At 42.1% G+C, this 15,539-nt stretch overlaps 1 protein-coding gene across 1 annotated transcript in view; it reads right to left on the minus strand.

The window, feature by feature from the left end:
* The window catches only part of pdzd7a (PDZ domain containing 7a), a 40,622-nt gene that overhangs the window by 18,218 nt on the left and 6,865 nt on the right, over nucleotides 1-15,539 (minus strand). The window contains exons 6-9 of the mRNA XM_060924694.1: nucleotides 12,824-12,884; nucleotides 10,068-10,544; nucleotides 5,697-5,888; nucleotides 3,636-3,811 (exon numbers count right to left, since the gene is read on the minus strand). Coding sequence (XP_060780677.1) covers nucleotides 3,636-3,811; nucleotides 5,697-5,888; nucleotides 10,068-10,544; nucleotides 12,824-12,884 — 906 coding nt within the window. The remainder of the gene's footprint in view (nucleotides 1-3,635; nucleotides 3,812-5,696; nucleotides 5,889-10,067; nucleotides 10,545-12,823; nucleotides 12,885-15,539) is intronic.

The raw sequence follows: 15,539 nt of genomic DNA on the forward strand, positions 1-15,539 counted from the left end.
TTAATCCTCGCCTTACCCACTTGTTGATCTTGGGTACTGATTGGCTGGGATTTAAAGAATTAATGGAGTATTTAACACGTAGTGGGTCCTGCCCTAGTAGGTTTATACCTAACTATTCGGACGTCACCAGCCCGCTAACCGACCTCACTAAAAAGGGGTCTCCAGATCCGGTCCAGTGTACGGAGCAATGCCAACAGGCCTTCTCTGAGGTAAAAGCTGCACTGTGTGAGGGGCCACTTTTACACTCCCCTGACTTCTCTCTCCCCTTTATTTTGCAGACTGATGCATCGGACAGGGGGCTGGGGGCCGTTCTGTCCCAGGAGGTGGAGGGTGAGGAGCACCCGGTGCTGTACATCAGCCGAAAGCTGTCGGTGCGCGAAAGCAAGTACAGCACAACTGAAAAGGAGTGTCTCGCCATCAAGTGGGCAGTCCTCGCCCTCCAATACTACCTGCTGGGATGCCCTTTCACTCTCTGTTTGGACCACGCACCCCTCCAGTGGCTCCACCGCATGAAGGATGCCAATGCGCGGATCACCCATTGGTATCTTGCTCTCCAGCCATTTAAGTTCGAGGTGATCCACAGGCCGGGGGCACAGATGGGGGTGGCGGACTTCCTGTCCCGTCGGGGGGGAGTCAGCTTCAGGCCAGACGGCTCCCCGGCCTGAGTCGGGCGGTGGGGATATGTGGCAGCGGGGGCGTGGCCAAGCAGCAGTCTGTGAATGGAGGGCGGGGTCAGGGAAGGTAAGTGGCTATGTCATTACACCTGATGTCAATTTGTGTGTGTGTGTGTGTGTGTGTGTGTGTGTGTGTGTGTGTGTGTGTGTGTTGCAGGGATGGAGTATAAAGGGAGGGGGAGAGGAGAGAAGAGGAAGTCGCTCCCCGACCATAAGACATGTGTGCGTGCGTGAGTGAGTGAGTGAGTGAGTGAGTGAGTGAGTGAAAGAAAGAAAGAAAGAAAGAAAGAAAGAAAGAAAGAAAGAAAGAAAGAAAGACGAATAAAGTGCATGTGTGTAAACACAAACTCTCGCCTGCCGTGCTTCTGTGCTCCACCCACATCGGGGATTACTACAGTCTGAAAATGTTGAGCTCTCCACAGCACAGCTTATGTGTGGTGCTGATACCATAAATCATATGATTCAAAAGGTTCTGTCCTAGAGGTGGTCCCCTGAAAATGGAAGATGCCCTCAGAGACTGTTATGACACCATGGACTGGGATGTGCTGCTTAGCCCACACTGTGAGGACATAGAGGGGCTGACACACTGTCTGACGGATTACCTCAACTTTTGCGCAGATGTGGTTTCCCCTGCTAAGACTGTACGGTGTTACCCTAATAACAAGCCATGGGTAACACAGGAAGTCAAAGCTGTCCTCAACAGGAAGAAGGCTGCCTTCAGGAGCAGGGATAGGGAGGCGATGAAAGCAGCACAGCAGGAGGTGAAACGCTGCATGAGGGAAGCTAAGGACAGCTACAGGAGAAAGGTGGAGCAGAAGCTGAAGGAGAACAGCATGAGGGAGGTCTGGGAAGGTGTGAAACCCATCACAGGCCACAATACAAAGACCAGAGTCATAGGGGGGACAGTGGAGAGGGTGAACGAGCTGAATGACTTCTTCAACCGGTTCAACCAGTCCACGTCCCCCCATCCTCCCCCTCACTGCAGCCATCTCTCCTTCTTCCCTCAACACACCTCCCTCCAGTCATTGCAGCAGCCTCCTCCTCCCCCACCTCAGCACAGACTCCTCCATGCATCACTGCAGACCAGGTCAGAGGTCAACTGAGAAAGCTTCACCCCAGGAAAGCAGCAGGCCCGGACAAGGTGTGTCCCTGACCACTGAAGACCTGCGCTGCTGAACTGGGTGAACCACTCCAACGTATCTTCAACCTCAGTCTACAGCTGGGGAGGGTGCCCACCCTCTGGAAGACATCATGCATCGTTCCAGTTCCCAAGAAGAACCGACCCAGACAGCTGAACTACTTCTGACCAGTGGCACTCATTTCACATCTGATGAAGACATTGGAGTGGCTCTTCCTCAGCCTCCTCAGACCCCAGGTGCAACATGCCCAGGACTGTCTGCAGTTTGCGTACCGGGCAGGTGTTGGTGCGGAAGATGCCATCCTCTACCTGCTACACCGAGCCCACTCACATCTGGATAAGGGAAATGGCACAGTGAGGATCCTCTTCTTGGACTTCTCGAGTGCCTTCAACACCATCCAGCCCTTTATGCTTCAGGACAAACTGAACAGGATGCAAGTGGACCCCTACCTGGTCACCTGGATCTCCAGCTACCTCACTGACAGGCCGCAGTACATCAGGCTGAAGGACATCACATCTGACACTGTGATTAGCAGCACTGGAGCACCCCAGGGCACGGTGCTGGCCCCTCTTCTCTTCACCCTGTACACTGCGGACTTCTGCTACAACTCTGAGCTGTGTCACATTCAGAAGTTCGCCAATGACACAACCATAGTGGAGTGTATCAAGGATGACAGAGAGGAGGAGTATAGGAGCCTGGTGAGAGACTTTGCCATTTGGTGCAACAGGAACCATCTGCAGCTCAACACCTCGAAGACCAAGGAGCTGGTCATTGACTTTGGGAGGTCCAGACCAAGGTCATGACCAGTTCTGATCGAAGGAGTCAAGGTGGGGGCTGTGGAGTCCTACAAGTACCTCGGGCTGTGGGTGGACAGCAAGCTGGACTGGACTTGCAACACCAACCACCTGTACAGGAAGGTACAGAGCAGGCTGTACTTCCTGAGGAGGCTGTGGTTCTTTAACATCTGCAGGAAACTCCTGTGGATGTTCTATCAGTCCGTGGTCGCCAGTGTCCTGTTTTACACTGTGGTGTGCTGGGGGGGCAGCAGATCCAAGAAGGACACATCCAGGCTGGACAAACTGATCAGGCAGGCTGGCTCTGTGGTCGGCATGAAGCTGGACTCTCTGGTGATGGTGGCAGAGAAGAGGACTATGGACAAACTACTGAACATCATGGATGATGCCAGTCACCCTCTGCACACCGTCATCAGCAGCCAGAGGAGCCTGTTCAGTGACAGAATGCTCCTTCCCAAGTGCAGGACTAACAGACTTAAAAACTCCTTTGTCCCTCACACCATCAGACTGTACAACTCCTCTCTGGGGGGAGGAGGGGTAACAGGAGGACAGAGGACAGGAAGGAGCAGTAGCGTAGTCTGACAAAAAGCAATACTGGACAATGTGCAATATAAATGTGCAATATAATGTGTAATACCTCTCCTGCTGGACTTTTTTCATTTTTCATTCATTTTTTTATTTTATTTATTTATTTATTTATTTTTGTATATGTAAATACTTAATTTATCTAGAAGTTTTCTCTATTTTCTATTCTCTGTTTATCCTGTAGTGATGCTACTGAAATTTTAATTTCCCTGAGGGAACCCTCCCAAAGGGATCAATAAAGTTCTATCTAATCTAATTCTATCTAATCTAATCTAATCATAGCCACAGCAAGTATAGCAAGCAGACAAATCAAACACAAAATCTTTACTGACAAATCTGTAACTATGTGCATATGACACATATGACTAAAGTGTTTATATCTGCTAAACACTTTAGTGTTTAGCAGATATACTAGAAGGGTGAATACATAATCTCATGCTCACCCTATTGCAGTGTCTCATTACTGCAGCCACCTCATCCTCACTCAGCAATTTGCGTGCCATGCTCTCTACCATGGCCATGGTCTCGGGGCTGGGCATGGCTTCAGGCTCCCACACTCCAGCACGCGTCTCCAGCGGAGAACTCAGAAGATTAATGATGGACCGACCGCGTTCTTTACCTTTATGTAAATCACAGCAAAGCAGCAACAAAAATGCACACTGTCTTTCATAGCACTAATGAGAATACATTGAGGGGATATTAAATTAACATCTTAGTTACAATACATCCAGTAACATTAGTTGAGCTGGCTATTATACATAAATTACTGTATATGTAGATGCTTATTGTCGTTGATATACTAGGTGAAAAGTTTGGACACACTGACTCATTCATAGGTTTTTCTGTATTTTGGCTATTTTCTACATTTTAGAACAGTACTGAAGGCATCAAAACTATGAAATAACATGTATGGAATTATGTGGTAAACAAAAAACCCAAAAATTTTCATATTTTAGATCCTTCAAAGTAGCCCCCCGTTTACCTTGATGACGCTTTGTACACTATTGGCATTATCTTAACCAGCTTCATGTCACCTGGAATGCTTTTCAATTAACAGGTGCCTCGTCAAAAGGTAATTAGTGCAATTTCTTGCCTTCTTAATGCTTTTGAGATCGAACAGTAAATAATAAAAATACAGTAAATAGTCCTATTCCACAACTGTAGTAATCCATATTATGTCAAGAACCGCTCAACTAAGTAAAGAGAAACAACATCCAGCATTACTTTAAGACATGAAGTGTGTTTTAATTAATAAAAATAAAGAAAAACCACTGAATGAGAAGGTGTGTCCAAACTTTTGACTGGTACTGTACTCAATAAACTAGTACAAGTAACACTGATACAATAAGGTAATACTAATGCAATAAGTATAGTTGAATACTTACATAGAATATAATACTTAGATACATATATTGCCCAGTGCAGCTTAAGATACTATATCTAGCATACTCAACTTTGCTCTTTAGCCCTTCAATCATCCAGTGTATTGTTATTTGTAAAGCATGCAGTTTATTAACTACTATGACACCAAGAGCAAAGGTAAAAACAGTTATATAGAGTGCAAAAAGTATATACAGTATATAGAATGTGTATGTATGTTTGGACTCACAGATCTGTAATGGAAGTTCAAGGGGCTAATACTTAAACACTCACAAACAACAATTTAAGCTCACACCAATCTCACAAGGACATCTAAAACTGCCAAATACTGCCAAAAAACTATCCCCATATACCCCTTTATCCCTTTTTCGGTTCATACATGCAGACTTGTCTTCTGATGTTGCTTTATAAAACTAACATAAAACAACATTTGAATGCCTACAGAAGCTGAGCAATGTTATAGGATGGTTTTACTGCATTGTGGCTGGTCATGATAATGAGGGCACACATATAATTCATCATTAGTTATGCTGATCTACTGTAGCAGGTGGCAAGGTGGTGTAATGGTTAGCACTGTCACATCACAGCAAGAAAGTCCTGGGTTCAAGCCCAGTGGGTGACGAGGGCCTTTCTGTGTGGAGTTGGCATGCTCTCCCTGTGTCTGTGTGGGTTTCCACCGGGTGCTCTGGCTTCCCCCAGAGGCATGCAGGTTAGGTTAATTGGCCATAAATTGGTAAATTGACCATAAGTGTGAGTGTGAATGGTTGTCTGTGTCTATGTGTCAGCCCTGCAATGACCTGGTGACTTGTCCAGGGTGTACCCCACCTCTCGCCCATAGTCAGCTGGGATAGGCTCCAGCTTGCCTGCGACCCTGTAGAACAGGATAAGCGGCAACAGATAGTGGATATGGATCTACCATAGCTAGACTAAAGGCCACTCCGTGGGAATTACTGCATAATTAACAGTAAAGCAGGTCTCTCTGAGCCAGCCTCCACACACTTTTATTATGCTGCCTGCAGGCCTTACAAGTGCAAATGTGTGTTTCTGTGTGGATGATATGTGTAATGGCTATTCCTTCTGTGTCTGTGTGTGTATACACTAGGTCATTTTGGGGAAATTGTTACCCGCTGGTGACTTGGAACGTGCTCGATGCCGCTGTCCTGTCCCCATATCCTTCCTGTCTCTAGAGGCAGATCTGTCTCTTCTTCGACCAGTTTTGAACAACAGACTGACAAAAGTTTTGGAGCGTTGCAGGGTGCTTCCAGAAGCCTCGGCCTTCACTGCCTGCTGCTGTTTCTTCTTCTGCTGCTTGTCCTCTGTTCAATATCAAAACACACACACACACACAAATCTCACTTTAAAACATGGCTTAAATGTCATAAATGTAATTATTTTCTATTGGAACAGTCAAAAAGGTTTAATTCATAATAAATTCCTAACTGGATTAAAGTGTCAACATTTTTTTAAACTGGTCTATTAATGGTCAAAGCATGAGGCTGTGGAAAGGTTAAACAAACAGAATGAGTTGATATCATCTCATCTCATTATCTCTAGCCGCTTTATCCTTCTACAGGGTCGCAGGCAAGCTGGAGCCTATCCCAGCTGACTACGGGCGAAAGGCGGGGTACACCCTGGACAAGTCGCCAGGTCATCACAGGGCTGACACATAGACACAGACAACCATTCACACTCACATTCACACCTACGGTCAATTTAGAGTCACCAGTTAACCTAACCTGCATGTCTTTGGACTGTGGGGGAAACCGGAGCACCCGGAGGAAACCCACGCGGACACGGGGAGAACATGCAAACTCCACACAGAAAGGCCCTCGCTGGCCCCGGGGCTCGAACCCAGGACCTTCTTGCTGTGAGGCAACAGCGCTAACCACTACACCACCGTGCCGCCCGAGTTGATATCAACATTTTTCAATTTGTAATGAAAATTTACTTCTTATAATATTGGATTCTCAGCCCTCGACTACAGATCTTTCACAGCGAGCTCCCCATGGTATTACATAAAGCAAATTCTAATATCCATAAACAATATTAGCATATAAACAAGAGGGTTTGTAAAATGAAAATAGTGCATTGTTTAAATAATCTAAACCCGGAAAATATTTTCTTTGAATTTTTTTTCTCTCTCTCTGGAGGACAATGCACATAGTCTTAACAATAGTTGCAGTTGAGTTGTGTGAGGGAACGATTTCCATAAGTTCACAATTTCAACTGCATCAAGCACTAGAGTAAAAATGTAAATGTCAAGAAATTTGCTGGCTCCAACCATCCTGACTTTCATTCAGTCCCAACTGGAAAGTATAAGGCATATCTATAATTATAATATATAATAAAATATCCCACTGTTGCATTCAGGTTCATTTAGGTTCAATGGTCACTCAAAATAGGAGCAGTTATATATTTAACAGGGCGGCATGGTGGTGTAGTGGTTAGCACTGTCGCCTCACAGCAAGAAGGTTCTGGGTTTGAGCCCAGCGGCCATCAAGGGCCTTTCTGTGTGGAGTTTGCATGTTCTCCCCGTGTCTGTGTGGGTTTCCTCCGGGTGCTCCGGTTTCCCCCACAGTCCAAAGACATGCAGGTTAAGCTAATTGGTGGCTCTAAATTGACCGTAGGTGTGAGTGTGAATGGTTGTTTGTGTCTATGTGTCAACCCTGCGATGACCTGGTGTTGACCCACCTCCGCCCATAGTTGGATGGATATTTATAAACAGTTATTCCATGAAATGCCAATGAGGCGCATGGTGCCGAGTCAGCTATAAGCCATGTATGATGAGATTGAGTGGAATAACTGTTTTATTCTATCCACATTCACTGGATATGAGCAATCGCACACTCTGATTGGCTACTCTATGACTAGGATATTAGCTCATATACCGTGAGTAGAGAAAAACAAAATGATGGTTTTGTTATAAAGTATTTTTAAAAAACAGAAATAGCGAAAAGAACATAGTTTTTTTCCCCCCAATACCACCTGTTCCACATTCCAGCCCAGTTGGTGGCGGTAATGCACCTTTAAGTTGGTTCAAACACCAAAAAACCCTAAAGAAGAAGAAGAGCAGCAACAACAAAATGGTGGCGAGTGTTGCTAAACCAACTGAGGATGAAATGAAAACTCTACTCAAAAACAAAACCCCCAAAAATACAAAAAAGCAACAAAATATGGAATTAAAGTATTTGATGGTAAGAACATATCTTTTTAATTTTTTTCATGAATCATTATTATACCGTTTTTCACAAATTGCTACTGTCATTTTGCTGGTTAGTTTACATTCTAAGCAGAAATTATTTTGCTGGACGTTTTGTATAAAGTTTTTATTTATCAAATTTGCAAAAAAATAAAAATAAAAATGCTCTGTTTCTCAAAATCCAATGAATATGGATAGAATAAAACAGTTATTCCACTCAATCTCGTCGTATATCTCATTGTATATTATTATATTATACTATATTAAATAATAATATATATTACACACACACACACACACACACACACACACACACATATGCACAGCAAAAGCCTCAGTGTTGAATTAACACCCAGAGTGTTTATATACAGTGGGGCAAAAAAGTATTTAGTCAGCCACCAATTGTGCAAGTTCTCCCACTTAAAAAGATAAGAGAGGCCTGTAATTTTCATCATAGGTACACTTCAACTATGAGAGACAGAATGGGGGGAAAGAATCCAGGAAATCACATTGTAGGATTTTTAATGAATTAATTAGTAAATTCCTCGGTAAAATAAGTATTTGGTCACCTACAAACAAGCAGATTTCTGGCTCTCACAGACCTGTAACTTCTTCTTTAAGAGGCTCCTCTGTCCTCCACTCGTTACCTGTATTAATGGCACCTGTTTGAACTCATTATCAGTATAAAAGACACCTGTCCACAACCTCAAACAGTTACACTCCAAACTCCACTATGGCCAAGACCAAAGAGCTGTCAAAGGACACCAGAAACAAAATTGTAGACCTGCACCAGGCTGGGAAGACTGAATCTGCAATAGGTAAGCAGCTCGGTGTGAAGAAATCAACTGTGGGAGCAATTATTAGAAAATGGAAGACATACAAGACCACTGATAATCTCCCTCGATCTGGGGCTCCACACAAGATCTCACCCCATGCGGTCAAAATGATCACAAGAACGGTGAGCAAAAATCCCAGAACCACAAAGGGGGACCTAGTGAATGACCTGCAGAGAGCTGGGACCAAAGTAACAATGGCTACCATCAGTAACACACTATGCCGCCAGGGACTCAAATCCTGCAGTGCCAGACGTGTCCCCCTGCTTAAGCCAGTACATGTCCAGGCCCGTCTGAAGTTTGCTAGAGAGCATTTGGATGATCCAGAAGAGGATTGGGAGAATGTCATATGGTCAGATGAAACCAAAATAGAACTTTTTGGTAAAAACTCAACTTGTCGTGTTTGGGGGAGAAAGAATGCTGAGTTGCATCCAAAGAACACCATACCTACTGTGAAGCATGGGGGTGGAAACATCATGCTTTGGGGCTGTTTTTCTGCAAAGGGACCAGGATGACTGATCCGTGTAAAGGAAAGAATGAATGGGGCCATGTATCGTGAGATTTTGAGTGAAACCCTCCTTCCATCAGCAAGGGCATTGAAGATGAAACGTGGCTGGGTCTTTCAGCATGACAATGATCCCAAACACACCGCCCGGGGCAACGAAGGAGTGGCTTCGTAAGAAGCATTTCAAGGTCCTGGAGTGGCGTAGCCAGTCTCCAGATCTCAACCCCATAGAAAATCTTTGGAGGGAGTTGAAAGTCCGTGTTGCCCAGCGACAGCCCCAAAACATCACTGCTCTAAAGGAGATCTGCATGGAGGAATGAGCCAAAATACCAGCAACAGTGTGTGAAAACCTCGTGAAGACTTACAGAAAACATTTGACCTCTGTCATTGCCAACAAAGGGTATATAACAAAGTATTGAGATGAACTTTTGTTATTGACCAAATACTTATTTTCCACCATAATTTGCAAATAAATTCTTTAAAAATCAGACAATGTGATTTTCTGGATTTTTTTTTCTCATTTTGTCTCTCATAGTTGAGGTATACCTATGATGAAAATTACAGGCCTCTCTCATCTTTTTAAGTGGGAGAACTTGCACAGTTGGTGACTGACTAAATACTTTTTTGCCCCACTGTATGTCCAATTGAACACAAATGAACTCTTAAAGTATTGATTCAACACTTTCAGAGTTAATTTGTGACCAGTTGGACATACATAAACACTCTGGGTGTTAATTCAACACTGGGGATTTTGCTGTGTGGCAGGATTATGCCCCATCTGTCCCTATAGCCAAGCTGCCACTGGTGTGACAGCAAAAATTATTATGTTGAATAGACACTCATTGGCTACATGATGCATTTATACTGTAAGAGGTTGACTCTGTGAACATGTACTATAAGAAAGCTGCATTGTTCAGGCAAAAGCTAGCTGTCACTCAACACACAGGCCTTGCTGTACCTGAGACAGTGATATGACTCTGGGATCGGCGGATGGGTTTGCGAGGTTTACTGAGAGCCATTAGCACTGCAGTTTTTGGAGAGTCAAGGATTTCCTTATCTCCTGCAGAAAATGTCCTTTTTTCTGCTTCAAGACTCTTATCAAAACTGCCACTCCTGATCACTGTGTCCTTCAAAAGAACAGTCTCACCAACCATACGGCTGGTGTCCATGGAGATGACCCTGGCGGGTTGTGGTGATGAGTCAGGATCCAAGGGGTCGGTCTGGATGGCTGTCTCAGTGCGATCAGAGCTGTGCCTGCGCGATGAGCCATCCTCAGTAGAGATGCACACATCCACCATCTCTGAACTAAATGGAGGGGGGAACATGACCTGAGACAGGCCACTGAGGGAGCTGACTGGTGTCCCAGAAGACAGAGAGGAGGTGGACGAGTAGGAGTCTGAACCTTGAGAGGAGGCTGGCTGGCCCCCGTTAGCCACTGGGACAATAGAATCAAGAGAAACAAAATGATCTGAGTCCTGAATACAGAGAAATCACCAAAATCTCCATCCTCTAAGAAGGGAGTCCATATTTTCAAATATTCAAAAATATCTTAAAAACCAAATCGTAGACTTTCAAATATTTTTCAGAAGTCTATAATTCACCTGACTGTTAGTAGTGAGTCCTTAGTTATAGACTACACTGGCTGTTTTGGACCAACACAAAACAGAAAAATGTTGCAGATTTTGTCAAAGAGTCACGTGAAAAAAATAAATGAAAACAAGGTGCTGGCATTTTATAACTCAATTATATCTCTGCATAGTTACAAACCATTACAAGCCAAAAAGCAGAATATTCAACTGTTATTCAAATAATGCATTTTCAAATGTTATTTAAATAAATGTTTATACACTAAAGCCTACCCCTGCCCCAGGTATAATATTTAAGCAAATACAGTGCTCAGCATAAATGAGTACACCCCCTTTGAAAAGTAACATTTTAAACAATATCTCAATGAACACAAACAATTTCCAAAATGTTGACAAGACAAAGTTTAATATAGCATCTGTTTAACTTATAACGGGAAAAAGTAAGGTTAATAATATAAACTTAGATTACACATTTTTTCAGTTTTACTCAAATTAGGATGGTGCAAAAATGAGTACACCCCACTGAAAGTCTCTGGAGCAAAGCTAAATTGTAGACTACAAACATCTAATTTGACAAGAATGCAATCACAGGTGAGTCTAATTAGTCATTACACAGGTGTCCAGCAGACAGTTGACTATAAAAGGGTGTTACTTAAAGAAAACCCCTTCCCATTTCATGCTGTCAGCAATGGCACCACATGGAAGAGAAATGACACAAGACCTGAGAAAGAAAATAATTTCTTTACACCACAAAGGTGAAGGCTACAAGAAGATCAGCAAAGCTTTACTTATCAGTCAGAATACTGTAGCAAAAGTGGTACAAAAATTTAAGAAAGATGGAACTGCAACTATCTCACAGAGACGTCCAGGTCGTCCACGGAAGTTAACACCTTGACAGGAGGGTCTTCTGATGAGAAGGGTTGAAGAAAATCGGCATGCAAGTTCACTGCAGTTATCTAAAGAAGTAGAAAGCCAAACTGGGGTGACTATTTCCCGTGACACAATACGGCGTATGCTGCAGAGGAATGGCATGCATGGATGCTGTCCACGAAAGAAGCCTCTCCTAAAGCCCAGGCACAAAAAAGCCCGCCTAGAGTTTGCCAGGGCCCATGCTGACAAAGATGAAGACTACTGGGACTCTATACTCTGGAGTGATGAGACCAAGATAAATGTTTTTTGGAACTGATGGCTTCAAAACTGCATGGCGTTGCAAAGGTGAGGAATACAAAGAAAAATGCATGGTGCCTACAGTGAAACATGGTGGTGGCAGTGTCCTTATGTGGGGCTGCATGAGTGCTGCTGGTGTCAGGGAGCTGCATTTCATTGATGCCATCATGAATTCACAGATGTATTGCTCTATACTGAAAGAGAAGATGCTACCATCACTCCATGCCCTTGGTCGTCGTGCACTTTTCCAACATGACAATGATCCTAAACACACATCTAAGGCCACTGTTGGATTTCTGAAGAAGAACAGGGTGAAAGTGATTCAGTGGCCAAGTATGTCTCCTGATCTGAACCCAATCGAACACCTATGGGGAATTCTGAAGAGACAAGTTGAGCATCACTCTCCATCCAGCATCCAGTCACTAAAAGAGGTCATTGTTGAAGAATGGAAAAAGATTGATGTTGCAAAATGTCACCAACTTGTTCATTCCATGCCTAGAAGACTTGGTGCTGTCATTAAAAATCATGGAGGCCATACAAAGTACTAGATATAGTAGTTTTTGTTGTGGGGTGTACTCATTTTTGCACCACCCTAATTTGAGTAAAACTGAAAAATGTGTAATCCAAGTTATGTTATTAACCTTACTTTCACATTATAAGTTAAACAGATGTTATATTAAACTTTGTCTTGTCAACATTTTGGAAATTGTTTGTGTTCATTGAGATATTGTTTAAAATGTTACTTTTCAAAGGGGGTGCACTCATTTACGCTGAGCACTGTATATAATTAGCTGAATTTAAACGTGATCAATTCTAAACTATTTTAGATGTGATAAATGGAAAACAGGGACTCTATGGAACTACGTGCTCTTTTAAGCTCAGTTTGGACCTGTATCATTTAATAATGGATATTTGTATAAATATTTCTGTATAAGTAGTGTATGGAAAACAGTTTACATACATTTATTGAGCCAGCTGTACTCTGCCACCATCTCCTTATATGCAGGATATCTCCCAGCCTCCTTTAAAAGTAAAAAAGATCATAAAAAGGATGATATTAGAAACACAGATGATAAAGTTTTAGTGGTTTGAGGAAGAATTTGGTGGAGGAAGAGTTAAACTATTCAGCAACAGTAAACACCAGTTTCCAAAGTGCAGCCATGAAAGGAATATCAGAGCATGCATAATATATTGTGCATATATTATGCACAATATATTATGCATAATATATTGTTCAGGAATTTGTACCAGATCACTCAAATATTCTACCTATCACAGGGCCATGACTCTATCATTAGTCTAGATAGCAGCCTTCAGCACACATTTCCCTTGAAAAAATAAAGCGGAAGAGTTGTCACAGCATTGTATGTAACCTTTGGGTGAGATCTTCATGGAAATCAACAGGCTTCATTGATAGTGAATGTGTTAATATTCTTTTGTAAGTTGTCAGTGCTGACAGATCTGGGTTCCCTTCCCCTCCCCTCATCTCCTCTTGCCCGTGTGAATAGCAGCTCAGCAGGGCATATGAGGGTCACATTTACTAGATCGGAGAGAAACATCTAAACTATGCGATATGTAATTTTTAGAAAACATTACCCTTATGGTCAGAGATCAGCAAAGACAAGCATTTGTCCTGCTATGAGATACTGAGAGAGACATCTGGCAGGACAAATAAAAATAATCCAAACTGCATTCTTTCCAAATGGACACTCCTATGCCAGCTCTAACTTCATTCTTAAAACTTTTGGGTGGAAATTACCAGGTTAGTATTAACCTTCAGCATAGTATATTATCATGAATTAACCTTAACTTCAATAGCCAAGATAAAGTGAGTTTAGTCAGCCTAATAATTGAAGATTTTATATGTTTTGATTCAGAACTTAATATTAGATTACTTGCTAATGGATGTAACATTTGACATCAGAGCTGCTTGAAGTAAATAAGGTTAAAGCCACCATCAGTAAATCTATGGTTATGGTAAGGGGACTGAAATGATCACTAGAGAAGCTGGGTTCGTATAACAGTGGGCCTTTTCTAATACCAGTCAGAAAAACAGTCGAGTTTATAATTTGGTATTCTTTGTGAACATCAACCCGTTTTTTCTATGCAGGGTGCTGCTTTTTCACTGACCAGCTGCCACTGCTTGGTTTAAGAAAGAATCACTAGGAATGTGCTGACATCAGCAGAAGGAATAACCTGGAATAGCAAATTTAGCATGCTGACACTCCAGCTTGATTTATCAACCTGCCACAAATTGAGCTAGGTTAAGGAAAGGCCATAAAAAAGGCATTTTCTGCTGATTATAATCTGATCCCTGTGGCCTGGTGAATAATGCACATACCCTGGCACTTTTTCACAGGCGGAACCCGAGACTCTCTTGAGTAAAGTGAGCAAGCAGAAATGTGACGACTAAATGCCAGCTGTCTCCTTCACTGTTCAGTCTCATTGATGGGCTCAGTAAGAAACTGTGTTTAACTCATAGTACAAAAGTTAATGTGCCTCAGCACAAAATCCTTAGCTATGAGTCTATGCCATTAGAAATTACCCACAGGCATGCATAGAATGTCCTCAGAATTATTGACACCCTTCATAAAAAAATTAGCAAAAATAATTATATTATTTTCTATAGAAACAACAGGAGAAACTATTTAGAATTATAGAATTATAGTTTACAACTTATTTATTCATCTTCAGTAACCACACTGGTTCAGAGCCTGTCCTGGAAATCCTGGGCGTGAGTTGGGACCAGTCCCTAGATGACATGCCAAGCGTAATACACATTCACAAGCGCAAGTACCTGGGGCAGTTTTAGCATAGCTAATTCACCTACCTGCATATTTTGGGAAGTAGGAGGAAATCAAAGAACCTTAAGAAATCCCACATGACATGGACATGAGGAGGATGTACCTAAATAATTATTTTCTTTCAAATCTATTCAGCACTGTGCGAAAGTCTCAGGCATATGCAGAGAAATGCTGTAAAGCAAAGATGCCTTCGAAAATAATCAGATATATGTTTCTGAATAAAAAAAAATCTACTATGAAAACCAGTAAATAGTAAAAAATAAAAACAGTCAATATTTGGTGTCACAATCCTTTGCTTTTTAAAAATTCATCAGCAGTCTCAGGTATATGTGCAATTTTATAAGGAAACTGGCTGGTAAGATCGACTGAGCATCTTCAAGAATCTTCCACAGTTCTCCTGAAGACTGACTGTCATAATTGTTTCTGTTTTTGTAGGTAAAACCTGACAGAATTCATTATTATTATTATTATTATTATTATTATTATTATTATTATTATTATTATTATTATTGTTGTTGTTGTCTGAAAAGTGATGTATTATGTAATATGTTTCTGTACTGACATACAAGCATTTTTGTAAGATTTGATTTTTTTTGTTGTTGGAAAAAAATGTTTTGAAATTTAAAATGTTTTTGTCATGAATCAGGAATACAGAAGTGCACCATGCCCTGTTTCCTTGGGGTTTAAACATGAAGTTGAACACATGTAAATACCTTTTGACATCCATTACCATGGAAATAAAACAAAGAATTTTCAACACGAAAGACACAGATGGTTTTTGACCTGCATTAGGGATGCGACTGAATATGAATATGTTAATCAGACTAAACAGATAACGTGTTGTAAACAAATATAAAAACCGATACAAATAGG

This window comes from Neoarius graeffei, chromosome 7 (genome assembly GCF_027579695.1).
Source record: "Neoarius graeffei isolate fNeoGra1 chromosome 7, fNeoGra1.pri, whole genome shotgun sequence".
NCBI classification, from domain to species: domain Eukaryota; kingdom Metazoa; phylum Chordata; class Actinopteri; order Siluriformes; family Ariidae; genus Neoarius; species Neoarius graeffei.